General features: G+C 39.6%; 1 protein-coding gene across 1 annotated transcript; it reads left to right on the forward strand.

Moving 5' to 3' along the window:
* The first annotated feature begins 20,247 nt into the window (after window positions 1–20,247).
* LOC147626955 (putative pentatricopeptide repeat-containing protein At3g01580) lies at window positions 20,248–23,112 on the forward strand. Its single transcript, XM_086815510.1, has one exon. The coding sequence runs from the start codon at window positions 20,397–20,399 to the stop codon at window positions 22,737–22,739; it is 2,343 nt and encodes a 780-aa protein (XP_086671636.1). The 5' UTR covers window positions 20,248–20,396; the 3' UTR covers window positions 22,740–23,112.
* Window positions 23,113–23,615: the final 503 nt, after the last annotated feature.

Here is a 23,615-nt window from a genome sequence, read left to right on the forward strand (position 1 = left end):
ATATGTACCACATGTACCTCGCATCTGCATCTCTATATGTACCACATGTATTTTGTCACGAAGCTCCTCCCTGTAACTCCTCCTTGTAAAGTATTGCCACTCCTCCCGATCCTCTGGTACCTCCCACTGTGCGTGGCTGAGGGCGGAAAACTGATTCCCATCTATAACCCCGGACGTCAGGAAGCCTCTTGTTTGTGCAGTGATGGGTCTCCGTATACATAGCAATATCACTGTGTCTGAAAGTATCCTCAAAGTATCCTGCATCTGTTCTAAGGGCTCCATTGCAATTCCACACTGTGAATCGCAAGGTCTCATAGGCCGTGCACCGTCAAGCGGGCCTCCTCTCCGTAATGATGACTTGGCCATCTCTGTATATCACCCATTTCCCCTCTTTCCTTGCCTCAAGCACACGCGGCATGTGTTCCTTTCGGTGTGCTATCTGTGCCAGTGTAAGGTCCTCATCCAAATAAATCTTTTCCCCCTTAAGGGCCATCCTTTTGGAGAGGAAGGCCTTCTTCTTCTCCAAGTCACCAAACCTGATGATCAATATCTTCACCCTAGTTTCATCTCTGCCTACTCGCCATGCTCCGGTAATGGGTACACCATGTTGAAATTTGAGCATTGTGATGAGCTATGGTGGATCAAACACTAGAATCAACATCATTAACAAAGTGATTAGCAAATAATTAAGACGTAATTAGTGGGTAATTAACAAATAGATTAATGTAGGCATGGATACTCAAAAACCAGCAAATTCTCATTAGGGCAATGCCTCAATTTATAGAATTTACATCAAGCATCAAATCCCACTGATTTCTCCATGATTCACTCCACCTCTTTTTCCTGATTCTCTCCACCTCTTCACTTTCCCCAGAATATCTCCCAGAATATCTCCACACTTCCCAGAATATCTCCACACTTTCTAAATCTTCTCATGCTACCCTTTATTCTCTCCCAGTAGATTCTTCTCACCTTTTCACAGGTTCTTTCACATTTACTCATCCTCTTTTACAGCCTCTAACCAAGGGCTTGTTCCCGCACACACCCTATTCACTTGTATTTTCAACACCTCCCCTCAAGTGAATTCTCCTAGTACACCTAGACCCTATACCAAGTTTGCCTCCCCTTACTTGATAGTCCGCGACTAGTGTCTACACCTCCCCTCAAGTTATCTTAGCACACCTGGACCCTATATCAAGTTTCTTTCTTACTTGACAGCCCGCGACCAGTGCCTCAAGTCCCTAAACTCCATAGTCCTTGACACTCTCTCTCTCTATGTGTCCAAGGCTACTATAAGTGCCCGCGACCTTGACTAAAGTGCTCACACATACATCTATCTACCACGTGGCCTACATCATCGGTGGCTCAAAGGTGGTTTTACTTTGTTGGGGCAGGTTACATTGGGTTGTGGGGTCTCTCTCTCTCTCTCTCTCTCAAAAAAGATGATCCGACTTCACTTCCTTTGGAGCCTCCATGAAGTTTGCCAATGTCGTTCCTTCTCCACTGGGTTTGCTGTAGCAATCTCTCGCCATGTGTCCTGGCTTTCCACATTTGTGGCAAGTGAAGGTCCTTCCTCCTACTGTGCCTCTTCCTTGTCCTCGTCCTTGAGAGAATCCTCCTCGGGTGAAGAATGCTTTTTCTTCTTCTGCTATTGAGTCGGGCCATTTCTTCTCTTTACCTCTGCTCTCTTGCTCTAGTAGAGCTGCTTCTATCTCGTGTAGCTTCAATTCAGGTACATTCTTTAGTGTTGCTACAATGTTTTCATAATCACCTTTGTCCACACTCTTCAGAAGCACTGCTAGTGCCTCATCATCTTCTACCTTTTTGCCAATAGCTGCCAGCTGTTGCTTAATGCTTTTATATTTGTTCAAGTGTGTGATTAAAGGTTCACTTTCCTTCATGTCCAATTTGTAGAATTGCATTAACAGATTTATCTTTGAATTTTTTGCTTGTGTACCAAATAATTTATTGAGTTCATCCCATGCATCTTTTGCCCATTGTATCCCTGTGATGTGATGAATGATTTCATCATTTAAACTGAGTGCAATAAGTCCCAATGCTTTTTCATTCCTGCTCTTCCACTCATTTTTCCCTCTCTCTAGGCATTCATCTCTCCCTTCAACTAATCCCCATAGATTTTTCCTCATGAGCAAATACATGGTTTTTGTCTGCCATGTGTAAAACTGCTCCCCATTAAATTTGGCTATTTCCTGTGCTGTACTCATGGTGATGTGAAGGGGGTCTTACCTCTTGATCCAATTTCAAGATTCAAGGGCAGTGTCTACCCTTTTACAACTCAATCTGGTGTTTAAGAGATGATTACAACAAATTTATCAGCATAAAATCACCAGAAATTACATTAAATCAAGGGTAACTAATTTGTACGGAATGGTTGGAGTATCAAACCAACTCCGAATTGCAATCTGAAGTTATAGGGATCTGTATCAGATACTTAATGGTTAATTTGAACCCTCAATTGTACCAAAATATAGTGATTAGCACTGATTAATCATTGATTCGCAAATTAATCCACTATTTTGTGTGCAAAAAATAGAGTATGCGAGGAGTCCAGATCTGGTGCCTTAGACTTCAAATGAGCTCAAATGCTTTCAAAGCATCAATAGCAATGAGTCTAGTAGAGGATTAAGCCAAGAAACACAAGATTTGACCAAATATTGAAAGCTTAATCTCTGTTTTACCAAAGTCACCTGCAGATTTGATGAAGAGCTTGGATCTCAGTGTAGACTTGATGAAATTGAATTCTGTCTTCACCAGCTTGTAGAGCATGCTTGAAAACCCCCGGGGCTAAGAGGAATTAGACTGATTTGACTTGTGGAAGAGAAGATCTCAAATTCCCCTCAGAAAATCGACGCCTGCAAATCTGCGAAAATTGAGAGCTAGTGTGGGCGGTTTGCGCTTTTGATTGCATAGGCTCGAGCCCCTTTGGGTTAGCTACCTTGGGCTAGAAGGGTTTGGCCAATGATTGAGTATGCAAGGAGCTAGAGCTCCTCCACCAGCTCGGGGTAGAGAGGTGAGTTGAAAAAAGAGGGAAAATTATAATTTTCTACTAATCCTAATTAGCAAAATAATTAGCAAGATAATGGGCTCACAAATTAGCATGGCTCTGATACCATGTTGAAATTTGAGCATTGTGATGAGCTATGGTGGATCAAACACTAGAATCAACATCATTGATTAGCAAATAATTAAGTGGGTAATTAACAAATAGATTAATGTAGGCATGGATACTCAAAAACCAGCAAATTCTCATTAGGGCAATGCCTCAATTTATAGAGTTTACATCAAGCATCAAATCCCACTGATTTCTCCATGATTCACTCCACCTCTTTTCCCTGATGCTCTCTACCTCTTCACTTTTCCCAGAATATCTCCACACTTCCCAGAATATCTCCACACTTCCTTAATCTTCCTCATGCTACCCTTTATTCTCTCCCAGTATATTCTTCTCACCTTTTCACAGGTTCTTTCACATTTACTCATCCTCTTTTACAGCCTCTAACCAAGGGCTTGTTCTCGCACACACCCTATTCACTTGTATTTTCAACACATCAGTGGCTCCAATTTTTGTTGCAAGAGCTTTTGCATCCTCTTGGGGATTTCCCTTATCTTCCCACCCAACTACACGTACATGTAAGGCACGTGCCCGTCTCTTGGCTTCCTCTTCCAATGTAGCATTCATCACCTCTACTTTATTGACTGGTGTATCCTTCTGTTTTTTTACTACTTCAATCCATGGGTTGACTTCCTCAATTTGTTTCTTTGTGGCAGTGGCAATTTCAGCCCATGAATGCATTTCCTTCTCACCTGCAGCCACTTTTTCCTTACATGATTCCAAAGTTTTTTGCATTTCTGTGATGTCTTTTTCACGGTCAGCCATACATGTCTTCAAAGTGCCTTCGTACGATGCAATTGTTGTGCCAATCTCTCGGAGCATGTCGTCCTTCCATTTCTGCATCTCTTTTTTCATTTCCGTGTGCATCAAGGCTTGGGCTAATTCCATTTCAACCCGTACTTGGGCTTGCATTTCTCCCTTCAATTGGACATATATCTCTTCCTTCAGCGTTTCGTATATCACTTTCCTTTGGGCATGCATCTGCTCGGTCCATTCCTTTTCAAGCTCCTGTCGCATGGTGTTCATCTCTGTCCTTATGTGAAGCTATAGCTCCTCATAAAGGGCCTCATCTCGTCGGGCCATCTTCGTTGTAAACCTTCGTGAGCCAGGGGACATGATTCCTTCCCTCAATCTTCTGCGGTAGGCATTTGGTGCCTTCGTGGGGGTGTGAAAGGTTGTCTCACCATCCTGTTCCCCCTCTAGTGGTTGAGACATGTTTTCCCCTACTAGTTGCTGCCTTGGGGGCCTGAGCAAGGGTGGGTGGGAAAAGGGAGGCAGATGCTGTACCTTCTGCCTGACTGTACCTCCTGCACCTTACTGTTTGCACCTGCGTAGCCTGCCAAGGGTGGGTGGGAAAAGGGAGGCAGATGCTGTACCTTCTGCCTGACTGTACCTCCTGCACCTTACTGTTTGCAGCTGCACAGCCTGCCAATAGGCCTCCAGCCATCCCTTCTGCACTTTCTGCAATACCTGCAAACCTAGGCGCCTCCTGCAGTTCTATTTGCCTACAGCCCAAACTTGGTAAGCACCTGCGCAGAAGGTGTGTGTGTCTATGTTGTTGGTGTTTGAGTGAGCGCTATCGCCGCCACTGTGCATCACCGTGTCTGCTGACTGTGCATGATGCTGACTATACATCACCATGTCTGCTGACTATGCAACGCCGTGTTTGCTTCTATGCGCTCACGTCTACAAGAATATCCACCAACCTGGACCGCACATATGGCGAAAACAGCAGCGAGGCAGAGGGCGAACACCTAGCACTTCTTGCCCATCGCTGAGCGCGCCCCTTGCTGCCACTTGTGCCTGCCCATTGCGCTGCTGCTGGTGTCGCACATACCCAGCTACGCTACGCCAGCTAGCGCGAAGCGCGAGCAGGGCAAGGTTCACGCCAGGTGCACAGGTTCACGCCAGGTTCACGCCAAGTTCATGCTAGTAGCGCGAAGAGCGAGCAGGGCAAGGTGCACAGGTTCACGCCAGGTTCACGCCAGAGAGAGAGAGAGAGAGAGAGAGAGAGAGAGAGAGAGAGAGAGAGAGAGAGAGAGAGAGAGAGACAGAGAGACATATAGATTGATTGCCATTGCTTGTATTATTTTATTCATTGTTGTGTTGTGTCGAATACAAGATGAAGAAGTGGTTATAGCATCATTCACCTAAAGGGATATGAAAAAGTGGTTATAGCTTCATTCACCTAAAGGGATATGAAGGGGTATGAGTGAAGAGATGTGCTTTAGACTAAGGTTAAATGAACATACATCTTATAATGCACATGTGACCGCTAACACTAATAGCATAAGTTTACCTAGGATATACAACATAGACAACATAATGAGAGAACACCTCACATGTAGTTTGTTTGGAAATAACTGCCTTGATTCTGTATTCAAATTTTTGGTGTTGAAAGGCCTTACTGACCAGGAGAGACACACTCCCTCCAAGCTCCTCCAAGAATTAAAGGAAAAATTCCACAATATGGGGTTTTGTCATTTTCCAAAATGCTCCTCCATTTGTCTAACAGTAGGGTAGTCCATTTGAACCTTCAGAGTATGGGGGAGCTAGTTGACATTATTACTGAAGAAAACGTTATCCAACCTAGATGATTTATTATATGATAGGCTTTAAAAAAATCATGTGAAACAAAGGAGCTCTAGGTAGGAGTTTGTGAAGAGTCAATGAGGAGTATAATATAGAAACCCTTACCTAAAGAGAGCAGATGGGAGATGGCTTTGGCTTGCAGGAGCTCCTTCTCCAACCAAGTCGACGCGGCTCATCCCTCACAAATACAATGGTGCAAAATGACAACAGACCACAAGAGGAAAACATGCATCTTAATGATCCACAAATTGCTATGAGAGGGCCCCTTTCACTGCTCTTATCTCCTCTCTTCAAACCCTCAGTCTTATGTGTGCCCAATTGATGTGATCTCTCCTCTCTTCAAACTCTCACTTTTAATGCCGCACCACTTTGGGATCCCTCAGAGGCCACCTCCTTCTCTCCTCTCTCCAAACCCTCACTAAGTCTCAAGTGTGCCCAATTTATGTGTTCTTTGGTAGCAGCATCCTATCCTAGAGAGTCCATAAACATCTTCGGCCTCTTGGTGTGTTGCCCTTCCTCCACATTGTTATCCAAGTAACGCTTTCTTGAATCATCGTTGGAATTATTCCCAAAGTACTCTCTCTCTCTCTCTCTCTCTCTCTCTCTCTCTCTCTCTTTCCTGCTCCCCCCTCTCCCAGAAAGTGCTCCTTGTCCAACCCCTCTTCTTGTATAGTGATGGTGTTGTGCACCCACCCTATCTAGTTATCACAATGTACGGTAAGTACGTGACTTTCACTCACTTTCATGTGGTCATATCTATGTGTGTGTGTGCACGCACGCATGCGCGCACGTGCGTGTGCATGCACACGTGTGCAAACAAATTACTTAAGTCACAAGCCCACTCATTGAGCTTCTAATTGAGATATGCCTTTTGAACTCTGGTCTAATACCATGGTGGATCTTGTGGATGTCTTAGAAAAGACACTCTCTCTTAAGTAAACTCACTATGCACTCCTCAAGTCTAGGAGTCTATCCATCAAAGTCCTCAGAATGCACACACTCCTCGAGTCCATGAGTCTATCCATCAAAGTCCTCAGGATGCAAAGTTAGCAGAGAATATACTCAAATGTTAGATTCTACCCTTGTAAAGGTTGTTAGTTATAGCATGGAAAGCAAGATGTAAAATGCACATATACACAAGGTTTGCTCGATAGGATTCTTCACACCACACCAATGACTCAAAAGCCCCATCAATGAAGCATTTATTCAATGACATTGTTTAACTACTTAAGTGCTCACAAGTGAGAAGTCACCAATCAACATGAAAAACACTTAGTATTCATGGGACCCATGAAATGACTTAATACCTACTAGATGACACGGTCATCCCAAGTGACTTCTTCTAAGAATAAAGAGAATAGAATAAAGAGAACTAACACATCAATGCTAAAAATTGGGGGACTAGGGATGTTAGTTAGAAGAAGTACTTGCAGAAGGACCAAAACACAAGAAGGGGACTAAGGTGATGATACTCCATTTCCTCTTTAGGACATGGTAAAGCCTTATCATCAAAAGGAGATAGCAGTGCTTAAGGGCTTGATGAGGAGAGCATGCCTTTTGGCCAGTCTTTTGTGGAAGAAAAAGGAGAGGAATAATGAGATGGCTTCTTCAACCTTGAGGGTCAAGAATCCTTTTAAGGATAGGTGTAAGGACAAGGCTAATCAGGAGGGAAGACCTCTTCCTTGGTGAAGAAGGTATGCTATGATCTAATCATGCTGCATAAGCTCACGGTTCCGACCAAGCTTGTGGACAAAGGGAGGTGTGAAATTGCTTCTCTTTGGTTATGGGACAGTGTTACTCTTGAAGAGTTGTTCTTGGATCCTACCACCAACAAGCTTCTAAGATCCCAAGTCTTCTAGGTGAAAGAAGGTGAAGCAATGAGTGTTTATATTTGGGTGGAATTTTCTATATAGATAGATAGTAGGGTAAACTATTGGGATGTATTTGCCACTATTTGCTTCAAATGTATTGTTTCATTTTTTATATATACTTAAATATTTTCCAAAAATATATACATATAATGGGAAGGCCACTGGCTAATATAAGTGTCCTTATCTTTTCTTTTAATATGTTTACGTATATTAGGAAGGTAGTACATGCTAATATGTAGTGTGTGCTTTTCTTTTCTTTTAATATATATACTTACACATTTTCCAAAATAAAAAATAAAAAATAAATATATACACTTGAGTAGCCAAACCATCAATGCTTGGGAACTTTAACATGCTATTGATGAAAACCTCAAAGAAGGAAAACCTCAAACCTCAAAGAAGGAAAATGTCAAAACCTCAAAGAAGGATACAAATTGATGATGATAATAATTGGATGTATGAATTGCCACATGGTAGAAGTAGAAGTCTCTAGTAACCAAATAGGAGAAGTCATATAAATATCTAGTAGCCAAATAGGAGAAGAAGTAGAAGTCTCTAGTAGCCAAATACGAGAATATGCATGCATGACACTTGAGAAAGAACATATATAGAGACACTCAATTACATCAATAAGAGGGCATATGTTGGTTTTAGGATCGCTAGTAGAGATGTGTGGATACCACTCAAAAGTGTGAATTCTAGGAGATTGGTGAAAGGAAAAAGTGAGGAAAAGTAACTAGGCTAAGTTACTAGAGCGTTTATCCAAACACAAATTACCTAGAGACTAGCACAAATGCTTGTCCACCATTGCATGCTAAATTGTAAGCATACTAGCTAGTTAACTTAGTAAACAAACCACAACATAAATTTATACATAAAATAATTTATAACATGATCCACTATTGTATTTCATCCAATCCAAAGACTATGTGTACACACCCATTGATGTCCCACCCAACCACCCTAACTTTAGGCCTTCGACAAAAATAAAAGCAAATATGGTGATGACTAGTATGAATAACTATTGATCTGATTAATGCATAAAGGTGAGGTATTACATTCTAGTCCTTTTATTGTTTTTTAGATTAAAATCTATGATGGGATCTATGGGCTAAAAAACTTTCTACTTCTTCCTATGATATTTCAAAATTTCTTGTAATTTCAAGACTTTATTACAAGATGTGGCCATCTTAGGCTTCTCATTCCTACATCTTGATTTTGTTACACTGTCCAAATTCTTGTGTCTCCATGAAATTGGAGACCCATGAATTCACGAGTCTCCAAAATCATGGGTCTCCATCCTTGAGGCTTCTTTTTTTCATTGACATCCTTATGGAGTTCTTGATGAAAATCTCCATTTCAGATTAATTGTCTTGTGTTCACCAAAATGGGAACACTTGTTCCTTACATGAGGGGAAGAGGGAAGAAATGCAAGGGTCATAATGGATTTCCACCCCATGGAGAGGGTCTTAATGGATTTGCACCCTTAGCCATCTTGGATAAGACAACCCTCTCTTGTAGAGAAGCTAGCGTCCTCAATCTTGCCCCTCCAATGGTGTCACCCCAATGGAGTCTTGGCAAATGGGTAGTGAAAAGCTCAATCTAAGACCCTATGCTTATGTGCATGTAATGAGTATGTGTGAGAGATGGAGATCGAGAAGGAGAAGACAAGGGAAAGGGAGAGACGCAAGCAAGAAATTACACACCAAGCAAGCAATTATATACCATAATCCACAAGCATGCAAGACGAGGCAAGCAAGCATGCAAGACGAGGCAAGTATGCAAGCTCTACTAAGCAAAGTGCTACAAGCTAGAAAGCTCAAGCTCAATCACTAGGATTGTCCCTTTTTTCATAATTAAAAATGTTTATTATATATGACCTCATATTTTAAAATTTTCTGTTATATATGACCTCATATTTTAAAATTTCTATTATATATGACCTAGTTAAGCTTATACATGGGCACCCCTTTTTTTACAGTATCTTAAACAAAGATTCTTATCATGTTTGTCCAAGTTTTTATAGGGCTTATTTCTCCATAAAAATTCAATTTCATTGTTGCTGATTAAATCTTGTATATTCCTTGCAAGTTGTGACCATCTTCATCAAACCACTCTAATTATCATGGTCTCACCCACCTCCTATCCTACTTTTGTAGTAAGGTGCTTCGCCATTAGACTTTTCTATAGAAGTAGCTTATCTTTTATAAGAATCCATTGGAATATGTGAAACATCCTTACTCTATATGTGCTTAATGCTAAATGGTGAAGTCTATGCTTTCGTGTATATATGTGCTTAGGGCTAGACATAATTGCCATGGACTATTTTCAAGTCATGGGCTAGCTAAGTGTGAACACTAGCCCCTTGTATATAAGGTAATCTTGATATTGAGAAATACATAATCATTCCACTTGCAATAGTGAGCTCTATTCCCTCTATTGTGCTCTATGCCAAATGGTGAAGTCTATGACTTCGTGTTTATACATGCTTAGGGTAGACATACTTGCCATGGACTATTTTTAAGTCATGGCTAACCAAGTGTGAACACTAACCACTTGGATATAAGTAAATTTTAATATTAAGAAATATACAATCAATCCCCTTACCATAGTGATCTCTCTTCCCTCTTCTTCTTAGTCTCTTACATGAGATCTATTGGATCCTTGCTTACTTAATGGATGCAAGCTTGGATATGCATGCTTGGATAGGAGTGGTTGTAGGATCTTTCCTGCATAAGCTTTTCACCTCTCTGAGTGAGATCCATAGTGTAGGAAACCTTCTTCTCACCTCCATCAAGGTGGTTCAAAATCTTCCTCCCATAACCTATGGCTATGGTGCTCTCTAGTGTGAAAATGGAACAATGATCCGGATGATTGGGTAGCACACCCATAACTAGGAAGTTACATTTCTTAGCCTCTAAGGTAAAGCTCCCAACGACGCACGTTTTAGTAAGGCTAGGTAAGTTTTCAAATTGAACATATGTGGCACCACACCCTCGAGGAGTAGCATAAGGGCTTAGTTCCAAATCCGATCTATTCCAAGCTAGTGGGATCACCCAAAATTACCTAGTGAGCTGAGTCTATAGACATGAGCCATAAGTTTAGAGATATGAGCCATTTATTGAGGTAGTAGGTGAACCTAATATTGTACTTGTCCATGTACTATCTTGAGATTAGAGAGTATTATTTTGGATAACCTTACCAGGTACTTCTTATATGGCCCCATCGTTGGGTCAATGCAAAGGAAAAAGTTATTATCAAGATTAGCTTGGATTTTCTTCCTTTTTATGCTTCAAACCTAAATTTAGTCATGATTATCAAGAAACTTGATTTAGTAAAGGAATACAGGATCAAAGGTTTAAACCAAGATTCCCAAAATGTGGAACTATAAGAAGAAGAACTTCCCAAGTACCTGACAGATCCTTGCAACAACAGCTCAGAAGGGGGAACAAAGATGTTACAAATGTAGGCAGGGCATGTTATGAGTGAATACCCCAACACCTCAATTATGACTTATTCAATGCAAAGCATTGAGGGCCCTCATTCCTAAAGACCAGCATCATTTGTCCAACGAACTTGGAGACCTGTTACTCCTGCCCAACGTTATCAAGGCACTCTGCCCTAGAATTGGGAAAATCAAAGAAGAAAATTTTTAGCTCAACCAGTTCAACTTGGAAGAAGATAGTAAAGGTAGAATTCATGCAGCCATTGAGCATCAAGCCCAAAATCAGCAACTTTCTATTATTTGAGCACCCGCAAACTATCAAGATAGAAGTTTAAGCCTCTCATTAATTCTAGAAGCATTCATTTTTTCATTTCACTTACTTTCTTGTGAAGGTTTGAAATAGACTAGAGACATGGTAAACCAATGCAAGTCAAATTGGCCAATGTGAAACCTTGTTCGCACGCTATGAGACGGAAAATCTCAAATTTTCTCTAGATGGGAACTCCACTGAATGCAAATTTAACCTTATATTTAGAAATTTATGATGGAATTCTTGGAATGGATTGACTTACTCAAAATCAAACAGATATACATTGCCATAAGGGAATCATTTCTTTTATGGATCTTTATCAAAATAAGGTCCAAGGTATTGGAGTCACTGGATCTCCAAAGTTATAGTTGGTAAAAGGCATCCAAAATGATGAAAGGGCTTAGGAAGAAAGAAGATGCATTATTAAGGATAACTCTATCCAAAAAGACTCAAGTTTATTTGAACCTGAATAGTTGAGTAAATATGTAGATGTATTCTCTGAGGAATTGGTGGATCACGAGATAGACCCTGTACCTGAAGTTGAGCTAGTTTTGCAAGAAGGGCTTATAAGATGGTGGTACCTGAAGCAATTGAACTTAAGGAGCAATTAAAGTAACTTTTAGAATAGAATTCGATCAAGCCTAGTGTATCTTTGTGGGGTGTTCCAGTTCTTTTCCAAAGGAAGAAGAATGGAACTTTAAGATTATGTATTGACTCTAGGGGATTGAATTAATTCATTGTCAAGAATAAGCACCCATGATTAATGAACTTTTGGATTTATTACATGGTATGTAGATGTTCACTAAAATCAGATCCAAATTAAGGAACAAGACAGACCAAAGACAACATTCAATACCAGATATGAGCAATATGAGTTTATAGTTATGCCCTTCGGATTGAGAAATTCTCCTACAACTTTTAACCAACTAATGCAAGAAATGTTTAGAGAATATTTGGAAGATTTTGTTCTAGTACTCTTTGATGATATCTTATTTACTCCAAGAATGTAGTTGATAAGCATGTCTGAAAAGTTCCAGATATCTTAAGGAATCACAAACTCTTTGCTAAGAAAAGTAAATGTATTTTTTCAATGATTGTATATAGCACTTGGGGTTTATTATGTCTAAGGATGGTATCTCAGCTGACCTTGCCAAAGTACAAGCAATTATAGATTAGCCAGAACCAAAAACTATAAAGGAAGCTCGAGGATTTCTTGGATTGACAAGGTGGTATCATATGTCATCTCTGATAGCTCTTCTAAAGAAATATATACCCTTCAATTGAATGCCAATGTGCTAGAGTGCATTTGACAAACTCAAAATCACTTTAGTGACCAACCCCACGATGAAATTTGCGAGAATTTGATAAGCCTTTTGAAGTGAGAATCCTTATATGCAAGAAGGAAGGCCAGTAATGTGCAAAATTATACGGTCCATGATTGAGAACTTTTAGCAGTCACTCGTGCATTGAAAGTGTGGTGGCATTATCTTCTCGAATAAAGATATATTTTGGTAATAGACGACAAGCGTTTAAAATAGATATTTACGCAGAGTTATCTCAAAATGTGTCAAAAAAGATAGACACAAATATTGCAAGAGTTTGATTTTGAAATCAAACTCTTGCAATATCAAGTACAAATATGAAAAATAGCATGCAAGAGTTTGATTGTGAAATCAAGTAAAAATCTGGAACATTGAAAAGTATCGTTACATGCCATAACAATTATATCAAATCCCTTCCCATAGAAATCAAAGAAAAAATTAGGACAGATATATTATTTGCTCCAATTATCACCTTATTAAGGCAAGAAAGAAAAACTTTTCAAGAAATAAACAAAGTTCAAGGATATAAATTTGAAAATGGATACTTGTGTTCCAATGATTGTTTATGTGTCCAAGAGAATGGAATTTCAAGAATAGCATATTAGTTGAAACTTATGATAGCCTAATCACATGATATCTTGGTTATGTGAAGACATTTACAATAGTTAAGAAAAGCTTCTCTGGCTTGGAAAGAAAATGGATATATTGAATCATGTCCATCAATGCCTTATCTATCAAAAGATTAAACCTGCAAGAGTCAAGTTGCCTAGAAAACTGCATCCCCTAGATATTCCAATAATAAAATGGGAGTGCACTAATATGGATTTTATCACTGGATTACCCACTAGTTCCATATATGATTCCATATTCATGGTGGTGGCTGTGTCACGGTTTGTCCATACATCCTTCTGTGGTTAATTGGGGATGCCTAATTACCACTATGTTCAAAGCATGGCACTTGGGTGATTCCAAATATTCCATGTGTAGGACATATGAAATTAGGGATAGCTGGAACTAAGTGTTGGATTTATTACTTATGTGCTATCGTGGACTTGTAGCATGTGTTGCTAACTCGTAGTGTGTTTGAATGGACAACCTTGTAGGTTGGTGAGATTGACGGGTCTTGTGCTTGTAAGCCGGATTGGCTGGGACGTGATGGAGCGACGATATGGTGCGAGCTATTACCGAAATGGTTCTCATTTTGATATTTTTGCCATAGTGTCTACTGCGAGATTTTGTATTTGGCCACCCCATTTTGATGTATTCGGGCGTGGACCTATTGAGCCGCCCACTTTTGTTATATTGGGCATGGATTTATTTATTTGCACGTGAATTAGCCCTTGGGGTTCTTTTTGTAATTATCCTTTAGTGTTTAGATAGGAACAGCTTGTGTTAAAAGCAACCCCCATTTTTGTAAAGGGCAAGACCATGCATAAGCATGCATCTATTTTTGGCTTATGGCCTATTTTTTATTAATAAAGCATAAATACTCAAGAAGTGGAAGGGAGCCGACACTTCTTGAGGGGGGATAGATTGCACCCAATGATTCTTTCTTGTGTTTTTATACTATGTTATGCTATGTTATGCTTTTATGAACCAGTGGTTTCAGTGGTATCAGAGCAAAGGGGGGAGAGAAGGTGAAAAATATTTAGAAAAAAAAATCAAAGGGAGGAATGCTTGCAAAAGAAAGAGAGAAGGTACGTGCAACTTTTTGGTTTCTGAGAAAGAAGAAAAGTTCAAAAAATAGAAGGGAATTGAAGGCTTGGTTGAAGGTTTCTTCTTCAAGTTACACATCAAGGAAATATCCATGAGGTAAAGACTTTATCCAAGGCTTTAATCAAAGCATAATACAAAGCTTAAGCTTAGCTTAGCTTAAAGCTTCTACACGGCTGCGAATTCTCGCCCGTTAGGATAGCACGACACATCATCCATTGCTTGGAAATTCAGCTCTCAATTCTACAATTGGATCAAACATCTGTTCTAGCAAATGCGTTCAGCATGTTCTCTTGCATAATTCATGTACCCTGTTTGAGAGGTTCTATGGAAGATCCAAGGATTTGAATTTGCAACGGTGGAGAAAGCTTTGCAGCAGAAAACAAGGGTGGAGAAAAATTACATATTTTCTTTACTCAAAAAGGTCTAAAAAGATAAGAGGAGATTCATACGCAAAGCTTCTTCAAGCCAAAACTTCATCAAAATCAACCGGAATTTGTCTAAATATGGCTCAGCTTTGAACTAGAAATATTTTCAGTTTCTTATTCTGGTTCGGCTCAGAAAATTACAACAATTCAAAGTTGGGTGATTTTCAAATTTGGTTATTTTACGCCTTTCCGAAGCTTAAATTCACTCTCGATTCTCAATATTTTTTCTACTGGACGACCTTCCAACGCTTCGAGACGACTTCAAACACTTTGGTGATTGCGTTGGATGGCTACATCACTCTTCTAATCGCCACGGGATTCAAGATCTTCAAAATCATTATCACGAGCGAAAAATCATATAAGTATTTCTAACTTTTTCCTATCTTTTATTATTAATTTTTTAGCATTCATGGCTGATCTACCTGCACTTCCATCTATTCAAGAGCAACTCACAGCTTTGCAAGCACAATTGGTCAATGAACGCACTCATCGACTTGCATTAGAAGACCAATTGAAATCACGTAAAAGGCATAAGCATGACAATGAAGGTGATAATGATGACAATTCTATTCTTGGAACCGTAAAAGCAACTTTAGATGCTCAAATAGCTCGAAAAGAATCTCGCATTAGTTGCAAGGCTTTTTCTTTTCAAAATTCTGATGGAAAGAAGGACGCACGCACTCTTTTGGCTTGTTGGCTTAGCCAATTCGATGATTATTTTTTAGGAGAGAAATTTTTTGTGAAAGACGAGGTCAAATGTGCTGCGAATCACTTGATTCAGAATGCTGCTTTATGGTGGAATGCTACCAAGAATGGGTGGCATAAACCTCATACTTAGGAGGATTTTCAGCACGAAATTAAGAGACAATTTCTACCTCCTCAGTACAAGGCTAAAGCCCAACAGCATTAGGACACTCTTAGGCAATTGAAAGCGGAGGATGTCCAAACCTATATTGAAAATTTTTGGAATGCTCTCATTCAAATGCAATCTATAGAAAAAGTGCATGAAAAGCATCTTAAAAGGAAGTTCATCTCAGGATTGGATCCAAAGATTAGAGCGGAGGTTAATATGTTTCGTCCTCACACTCTTTCCTCTACTAAATCTCTTGCTCTAAATTGTGAAAAGAAAAATGGTGTGCCCAGGTTCCAACAGGAGAATCATACTTCTAAATTCTCCAAAGATTTGATGTCTTCTAGTGGTTTTGACAAGCGTTCTTCATTCAAGCGACCTTTTAACAAGGGTCAAGATCAAAGAAGTCAACAATTCAATAACAACAACAACAACAAAGCAAAGATTGGCAACAATAGTAATGGAGCGAGTGGAGAACCAAAGAAGACAGATATTCCAGATTCATTGACTCGAGATGAAAAAGCAAGCAATGTTTAATGTTACACTTGCCATCAAAGGGGACACTATGCTAATAAGTGTCCAAATGACAACAACAAGAAGAAAAAGAAGCCAATGGCATTGCTTAACATGGTGGATGGAGATGAAGACACTGGCAATGGAGATGACGATGATACTTATTACGAGACAACAACTACAAGCCAGAGTCTGATGTGGTAACGAGTACAATGGTAAATCTAATCAAGAAGGTACTTCTAACCTTGATCCTCATTCTTTTTCACCACATAATTTACTTAAAATTAAGGGAAAATTTCAAGATAAGGAAATCACAATCTTACATGATGATGGTAGTACACACGATTTTATTTCTGAATGTCTTGCACATGCTCTTAATCTTGACATGATTCCTTCTCGTTTTAAAGTAAAGGCTGCTTTTCAAAATCAAAAGTATAATTGCACTAAGAAAGTAAAGAATCTTGCTTTTTCTATTGCACAATTTTCAAATCAATGTACTATCTTAGTAGCACCTTTGCATGGTATTGACATGATTTTGGGAATTCCTTTTCGACATGAGTACACACCACATATTGACTATACAAAGCACACAATGTCTTTTATACATCATGGTAAAAATGTTTGTTTGCAAGGAATTTTTGAGGGTAAGGATCAACCACTTTTGAGCCATACTCAGGCCAAAAGGGCTTTGAGGAAGAGGGATAAAACTTTTTTTAAATTTTGGTTAACCAGCTTAGTGCTCAAGAACCACCTCCTAGGGATACATCCCATGACTCTTTCATTTCTAAATTTTCTGACTGTTTTCTATGAGTTACCTCTCCTGGACTCCCTAGATCACATCCTGAAGATTATCACATAGACATTATTCCTAGTAGTGCACCGCCTTGTAGAGCACCTTATGAGTTAACCCTCTTGAGCAAAGAGAAATTCGGACTCAAATCGAGGAATTACTTTCTTAGGGACTTATTAGACCAAGTAGTTCACCATATGGAGCGCCAATTCTTCTTGTAAAAAAGAAAAATGATACTTATTGTATGTGTGTAGACTACAGGGCTCTCAATAGAACACTGTCAACAGGGCTCTCAACAAGAACACTGTCAAGAATAGATTTCCAATTCCTAGAGTTGATGATCTATTTGATAAGTTTAGGGGAGCCAGCGTCTTTAGCAAAATTGACCTAAAATCTGGATATCATCAAGTAAGAATGGCCGAGCAAGATATCTATAAAACTACTTTTAAAACTCAGACTGGTCACTTTGAGTTTTTAGTAATGCCATTCGGTCTTACTAATGCTCTTGCAACTTTTAGTCGTATAATGAATAGAATCTTTCTTGAACATCAAAACTTTGTGGTTTCCTTTTTCAATGATATCTTAGTTTTTAGTAAATCTGAAGAAGAGCACGAAAAACACTTGGAAATTGTATTTAATTTGCTCAAGGAAAATGAACTTTACATTAATCCTGAAAAGAGTAGTTTCTTCCAGAGTGAGATTGAGTATTTGGGACATATAGTTTTTGCTAAAGGCATACATGTTGATCCCAAGAAAATATACCTATGCTTGAGGAAAGGATAAATAGTGCTACAGAGCACAATATGATGATTTAATAGGGAGACCTAATGGATAATAGCCCAATCCAGGTAAATGTGATGTACTTATGCTTGAGGAAAGGATAAATAGTGCTATCGCACAACATGACGATGTAATAGGGAGACCTAATACATAACAACCTAATCAAATGGAGTGAAACACCAAGCATGCCTAAGGAAAGGATAAACAATGCTATAGCACAACATGATAATGTATGATTAGATCCAATAATTCTTATTCCAAGTTGTTTGGCATGAGGTAGAAGTTTTTCTAGATTGGTGTTTTGTAGCATTTACATATGGACCTGTTGCATGAGGCCCAAAGGAGTATAACTGCTATAGTCGCATGCTTCCCAACACACTAGTAGTGAAGTTTAAGGGAATTTACTCACAAGAAGATTGTGAGAGAGAGAGAGAGAGAGAGAGAGAGAGAGAGAGAGAGAGAGAGAGAGAGAAACACTTTTGTGATCCCTCTGCATAATGAACCACTGCTATATACAAGAGGCTGAGAACCTTCTGTCAACATCATCCAGAGTATAATATGAAGAAGAGTACTCTCACATTGTTGGTACAAATGTCTATGGAATCATGTCAGCACGTTTTAGGTGGTCGAGAAGTTAACATAGCAAAGCAATAAAAAAACTAAGAAACTACCTTGCCACACAGGTAACTCATTGGCTAGCATTGTGGCTAGCAGTAGCAGATCTCACCTTGCGTTCTCCATTGGATGTCCATGGAATCATATGGGCATGTTTTAGGTGGTCGAGAAGTTAAGACAGCAAAGCAAGGAAAAACTATCTTGCCACCACACAGGTAACTCATTGGCTAACATTGTGGCTAGCAGTTACAGATCACCTTGCGTTCTCCATTAGATGTCCAATGACATTGCATATGGACATAGAGAGTGATCAAGTATGCTCTCAATGGAGAAGGGTCCACCATGATGCTCTATTATAACATCAATCTTGTCGTCATATCATCAATGATGATAAGTGATTGTATAGTTCACTTTTACATTGTCATAGCTTTTTATACTAGCCCTTTTATAATGAAATAAGTTACCACATATTTTACATTAAAAATGTAAGGTCTTTTGTAATTGTACTTGGTAATATAATGATTTCCTAGTTCATACATTTGGAGCTGATCCCTTTTTTGATGAAACATTTACTCAAATTATGCAATTTTTACTTTGTATAGTTTACTTAGTCTTCCTAGCATATGTTTACTAACATAGCTTTGTTGACCTAGCTAGGACTAACTAGTGCTAATTGTTTATATGGATATCACTAACTAGTGCTGCTCATCCTTAATTTAGGGTTGATGTTCATTTTGTACTTCATTGTACCTTGAGCTCTTGCTCCTAGTGAACAAGCCTTTTACACTCTCCCTCTCCCTTGTGTTCTCTTTGATATGTGAACATTGAGTGAGTGAGTGTTTTGCTTCTATCAAAGCTAATAATAATTGTTGGGCAAAGGTTATGTTAGTTTGAAGCCTTAGACATTGGACAAAGGTTACTTTTCATGAACGAAAAGCCCAATTTTATGACAACGCTCTATTAATGGCGAGTTAATGGCTCCAAGTGCTTATTTTGATAATATAATTAAAATATCATGTGTGGGAGGAGGAACCATAACGTCGGGGGAGTTTACAGATGACCTGCCAAAAACTTTCCTTTCATTATGTTCAAAGGTCTCTTCATAAGATCCATTTGGTCACAGCTTTCGTTTTTTGTTGGCAACATTGGCAATATTGACAGTACACAAGAATGGTAGGTCAAGTAAATAAAATCACAACCACCTTTATTTGGTAAAGGTTCCAGGTTTTAAAACATTTGTTGCACCTAATTTAGGCTTTAGGACACTATTATTTGGTAAAGGTTCCAGGTTTTAAAACATTTGTTGCACCTAATTTAGGCTTTAGGACACTATTATGAGTAGTCTGGTTGTGCCAAACATGATTCATCTTCTATGGACATGCATTAGTGGGTCTATGTCCATAAAACGTATAAAAAATTGATGAGTGGACTTGCTGCTGCTATTTGATGAAAAAGGATGTTGTATCTTATTTTGTACTTTTATGTAGATTCATAATTTCGTTATCAATATCAAAAATATTTACACAAATATCCAAACCAATATCATATCATCATTTCAAATCAATTAGTTCAATATTGGACCACTTTACAATAAATGAAAGAAAGAAATGGAGAGAATCTCTCTTGAAGTTTTTCTCATAGTAAATTTTCAATAATTATTTTTGGTTTTTACAAATCTATGTTCTTTTACGTCTTAAGAAGATTTGTGAAGATGAGATGTGCAAACAATTCTTAGGCATACTCATTTTTTCACATAAGTAACGTTGATTTTATATATATATATATATATATATATATATATATATATTATGTTAAAAAAACTTGAATTAGTAGTAGCTAATCAAAGTCACTCAAATAATTGAAGTAACAGCTAATCGACTAATCTATTTATGTTTATCAGAATTAACACGTAAAAGACAAGCATCACTAGCTAGAAGGAGCGCGTATGAAGCCAAGAAGCGATGGTCTCTCCCTCTCCTGCTGGGGAGAGTAACGCTACGGCACTCTCTCCATTGTGCCTGCTCAGCAGGCACGATGGCTTCCGTCTTCGAGGGCCCTTTTGCAGCCCCAAGCTCATTCAGAGACCCTTCCCTTCCTCTCTGCCGAGAGGAGAAATGCGAGCTTCTTTGTTCTGGCATCAGCAGGGCAGCCTCTTCGTTCAATTCTGGATCGTATTGCCGCATCCATGGCTCGGTTAGGTTTCCACAGCTCTCATCCTCAAGGTGCTTCCGTGCCACCAAGTTATCTTTCTCTAAGTGCTTCTTGTTTTCCAAGCTATCATTTGGTTCCGTTCGCACATCGGAAGCCCCTGATTATGCCCATGCCGCATTCCTGGATAATGCCCCTCTCGGCCTTGGTAGCTCAGAAACTTCTGTGCTATCTTGCGACCCCAATTGGGCACTTACTGAAGAAGTGGATCTGCTCCAACATCACGGCACATCAGTGGAATTTCTAACCTATTTGGATCTGCTGCGCCGCTGCGCCAATTCTAAAGCTCTCTCCCATGGCATGCGTGTCCATGACCACATCTGTAGAAGTAGTTTTTCAAACGATAGGATTCTAGGGAGTATGGTTGTAGAGATGTACGGCAAATGCGGCGCTGTCGAAGATGCACGTTCCGTGTTTGATGGTATCAGAAGAAGGAATGTTTACTCTTGGAACATTATGATTTCAGCTTACACACAGAACGAATGTTGCGATGATGCCCTGGTTTTGTTCCGACAAATGATAGCAGAAGAAATCGAGCCAGACAACTTCACCTTCAGTTCTGCGCTAGGTGCATGTTCTAACATGGACCTCCTAGCAGAAGGCCACATCATTCATGCAAGTGTTGTGAATGCCGGCCTTGAGTCGGATGTTGTTGTTGGGACTGCTCTTTTGAACATGTATGCCAAGTGTGGAAGTCTAGAAAAGGCCTGCAGGATGTTTGACAGGATTCCCCACCATGATGTGGTCTCTTGGAATGCCATGGTTGCAGCATGTGTTCACCATCAAGATGACAAATATGCCTTAGAAATTTTTGAGAAAGTAGTTGACCAGGAAGATGTGAAGCCCAACCATAGCACCTATGTATCAGTCCTTAGTGCTTGTGCCAATTTAGGAGCGGATGATAAGGGTACTTCGGTTCATGTTAGCATCATCCATGCTGGCATGGAGGCAGATGTCGTCATTGGCACCGCCCTGGTAAATATGTATGGGAAATGTGGGAGCTTGGACCTTGCTGAAGGTGTTTTTAATAGAATGCGTCAACGAGATATCGTCACGTGGAATACCTTACTTGCTGCATACACTCAGCATAGACGTAGCACTGACACTCTTTGTATTGTCCAACTGATGAGCTCGAAAGGCATGAAACCAGACCAATACACCTTCAGCACCATGGTTGACGCATGCTCTGACCTTACAAAAGGTAGGATCATTCATGCCTTTATTATTGACACAGGTTTTGAGTCACATGCTGTCATAGGGAATGCTTTTATTACCATGTACAGCAAGTGTGGGAGTTTAGACGATGCAAAAACAGTGTTTGATAGAATGCCCGAGCGCACAGTTGTCTCATGGAATGCCATGATTACAGCATATGAACAACATGGACACAGCAAAGAGGCAGTACTGCTATATTTTCAAATGCAGCATGAGGAAATGAAACCCAATGATGTCACATTCATTAGTGTCCTTGGTGCATGTGCCACCATGGCGGCATTAGAAGAGGGTAAGATGATTCATAAGAGTCTTATTGATGCTGGATTTGAGTCCGCGGCTGTTGTGGGGACCGCTGTTGTACGCATGTATGGTAAGTGCGGGGATTTGGATAATGGTCGTAAGGTATTTGATCGAATACTTGAAAGGAATGTTGTATGCTGGAATGTCATCATTACTGCATATGCTCAGCATGGAATGGGCAAAGAGGTCCTTGAACTCTTTTCACAAATGCAGCAGGAAGATGTCTGGCCGGATGAAATAACCTTTGTCAGCGTTCTTCATGCATGCAGCCATGCAGGCCTAGTGAATGAAGCCAAAGGTTACTTTGCTTCTATGAGTAAAGATTATGGCATTTCACCATCAGTGGAACACTATGGTAGCATGATTGACCTTCTTGGACGGTTTGGACACTTGGAGGAAGCGGAGGCATTTCTGAAGGATATGCCGGTTGAACCAGATGTTGTTGCATGGAAGGCCTTTCTTGCGGCTTGCAGAACACATCGCGATATGGAACGCGGAAAACGTGCTGCAGAGCATGCTATAAAGCTAGATCCTAAAGTCTCTGCACCTTATGTGTTGTTATCAAATATTTATGCTGCTGAGGGGAGGTGGGATGATGTAGCAAAAATCCGGAAAGCATTGGTTTATAGTAGTACGGTAAACGAGTCTGGTTGAAGCTCAACTGAGATCAAGGACAAGCTGCACTAATTTGTTGTTAGAGGAAAACTCACCCACAAAGAGGGATACACATAAAGTTGGAAGGTTGCATTGACTCAAAGTTTGTGATGTTGAAGGAAGAGCTCAAGGAGCAGATGCTTTGTCACAATGAGAAGCTGTCCATCGCAACCGTAGAAGGTGCAGTATATAAAACACCTTTGGGTTTGGTCAAGACATTGTAATATACCCCCCCTTCCCTCTCTTACCCACCTCTCCAAAAAAAAAAACCCTTTCCCCTGGGTCAATGGTCTTGAACAGACCTCTTTATCTGTCTTTAAATTGACTCCATAAGGAGTGGTATGCTTGAATCCTTGTTCCTTAAGATATCAGATATCAAGCACTATTCTCAACTAATTAGGGTTATAGGTGTGTTACATGGTAAGGATTCTTTGCCACAAAAAGCTGTTTAAATGTCCATGTAATTTGTGGCTGTTCAGAAGTTCAATAAGGACAATGTGATGATATTGTGGAAATGCAGGCTCCTCTCCTTGTGTATTATTGGTCTTTTTTTAATTAAAAAAACTTTTCTTATGAAAAAATACCTAATTCCCTACTCCTTAACAAATGAAAATTTGAATCACTAGAACCAGTCAAGTAAATCTCTCTCTCTCTCTCTCTCTCTCTCTCTCTCTCTCTCTCTCATGTAAAAGTTCATGTAAAAGTTTGTTGAGATCGAAATCAATAGCCTAAATTAACAACACATCACATGCATACAAAGAGAAACAGGGATCATCTGCATGAATGACTTGTGAGACAATCAACGACACATCACATGCATACAAAGTGAAAGAGGGATCATGTGCATATAAATCAAGCCAATGAGCGCTACCATAC

This window comes from Cibotium barometz, chromosome 21 (genome assembly GCF_041138505.1).
Source record: "Cibotium barometz isolate CiBa-2024 chromosome 21, ASM4113850v1, whole genome shotgun sequence".
Classification (NCBI taxonomy): Eukaryota; Viridiplantae; Streptophyta; class Polypodiopsida; order Cyatheales; family Cibotiaceae; genus Cibotium; species Cibotium barometz.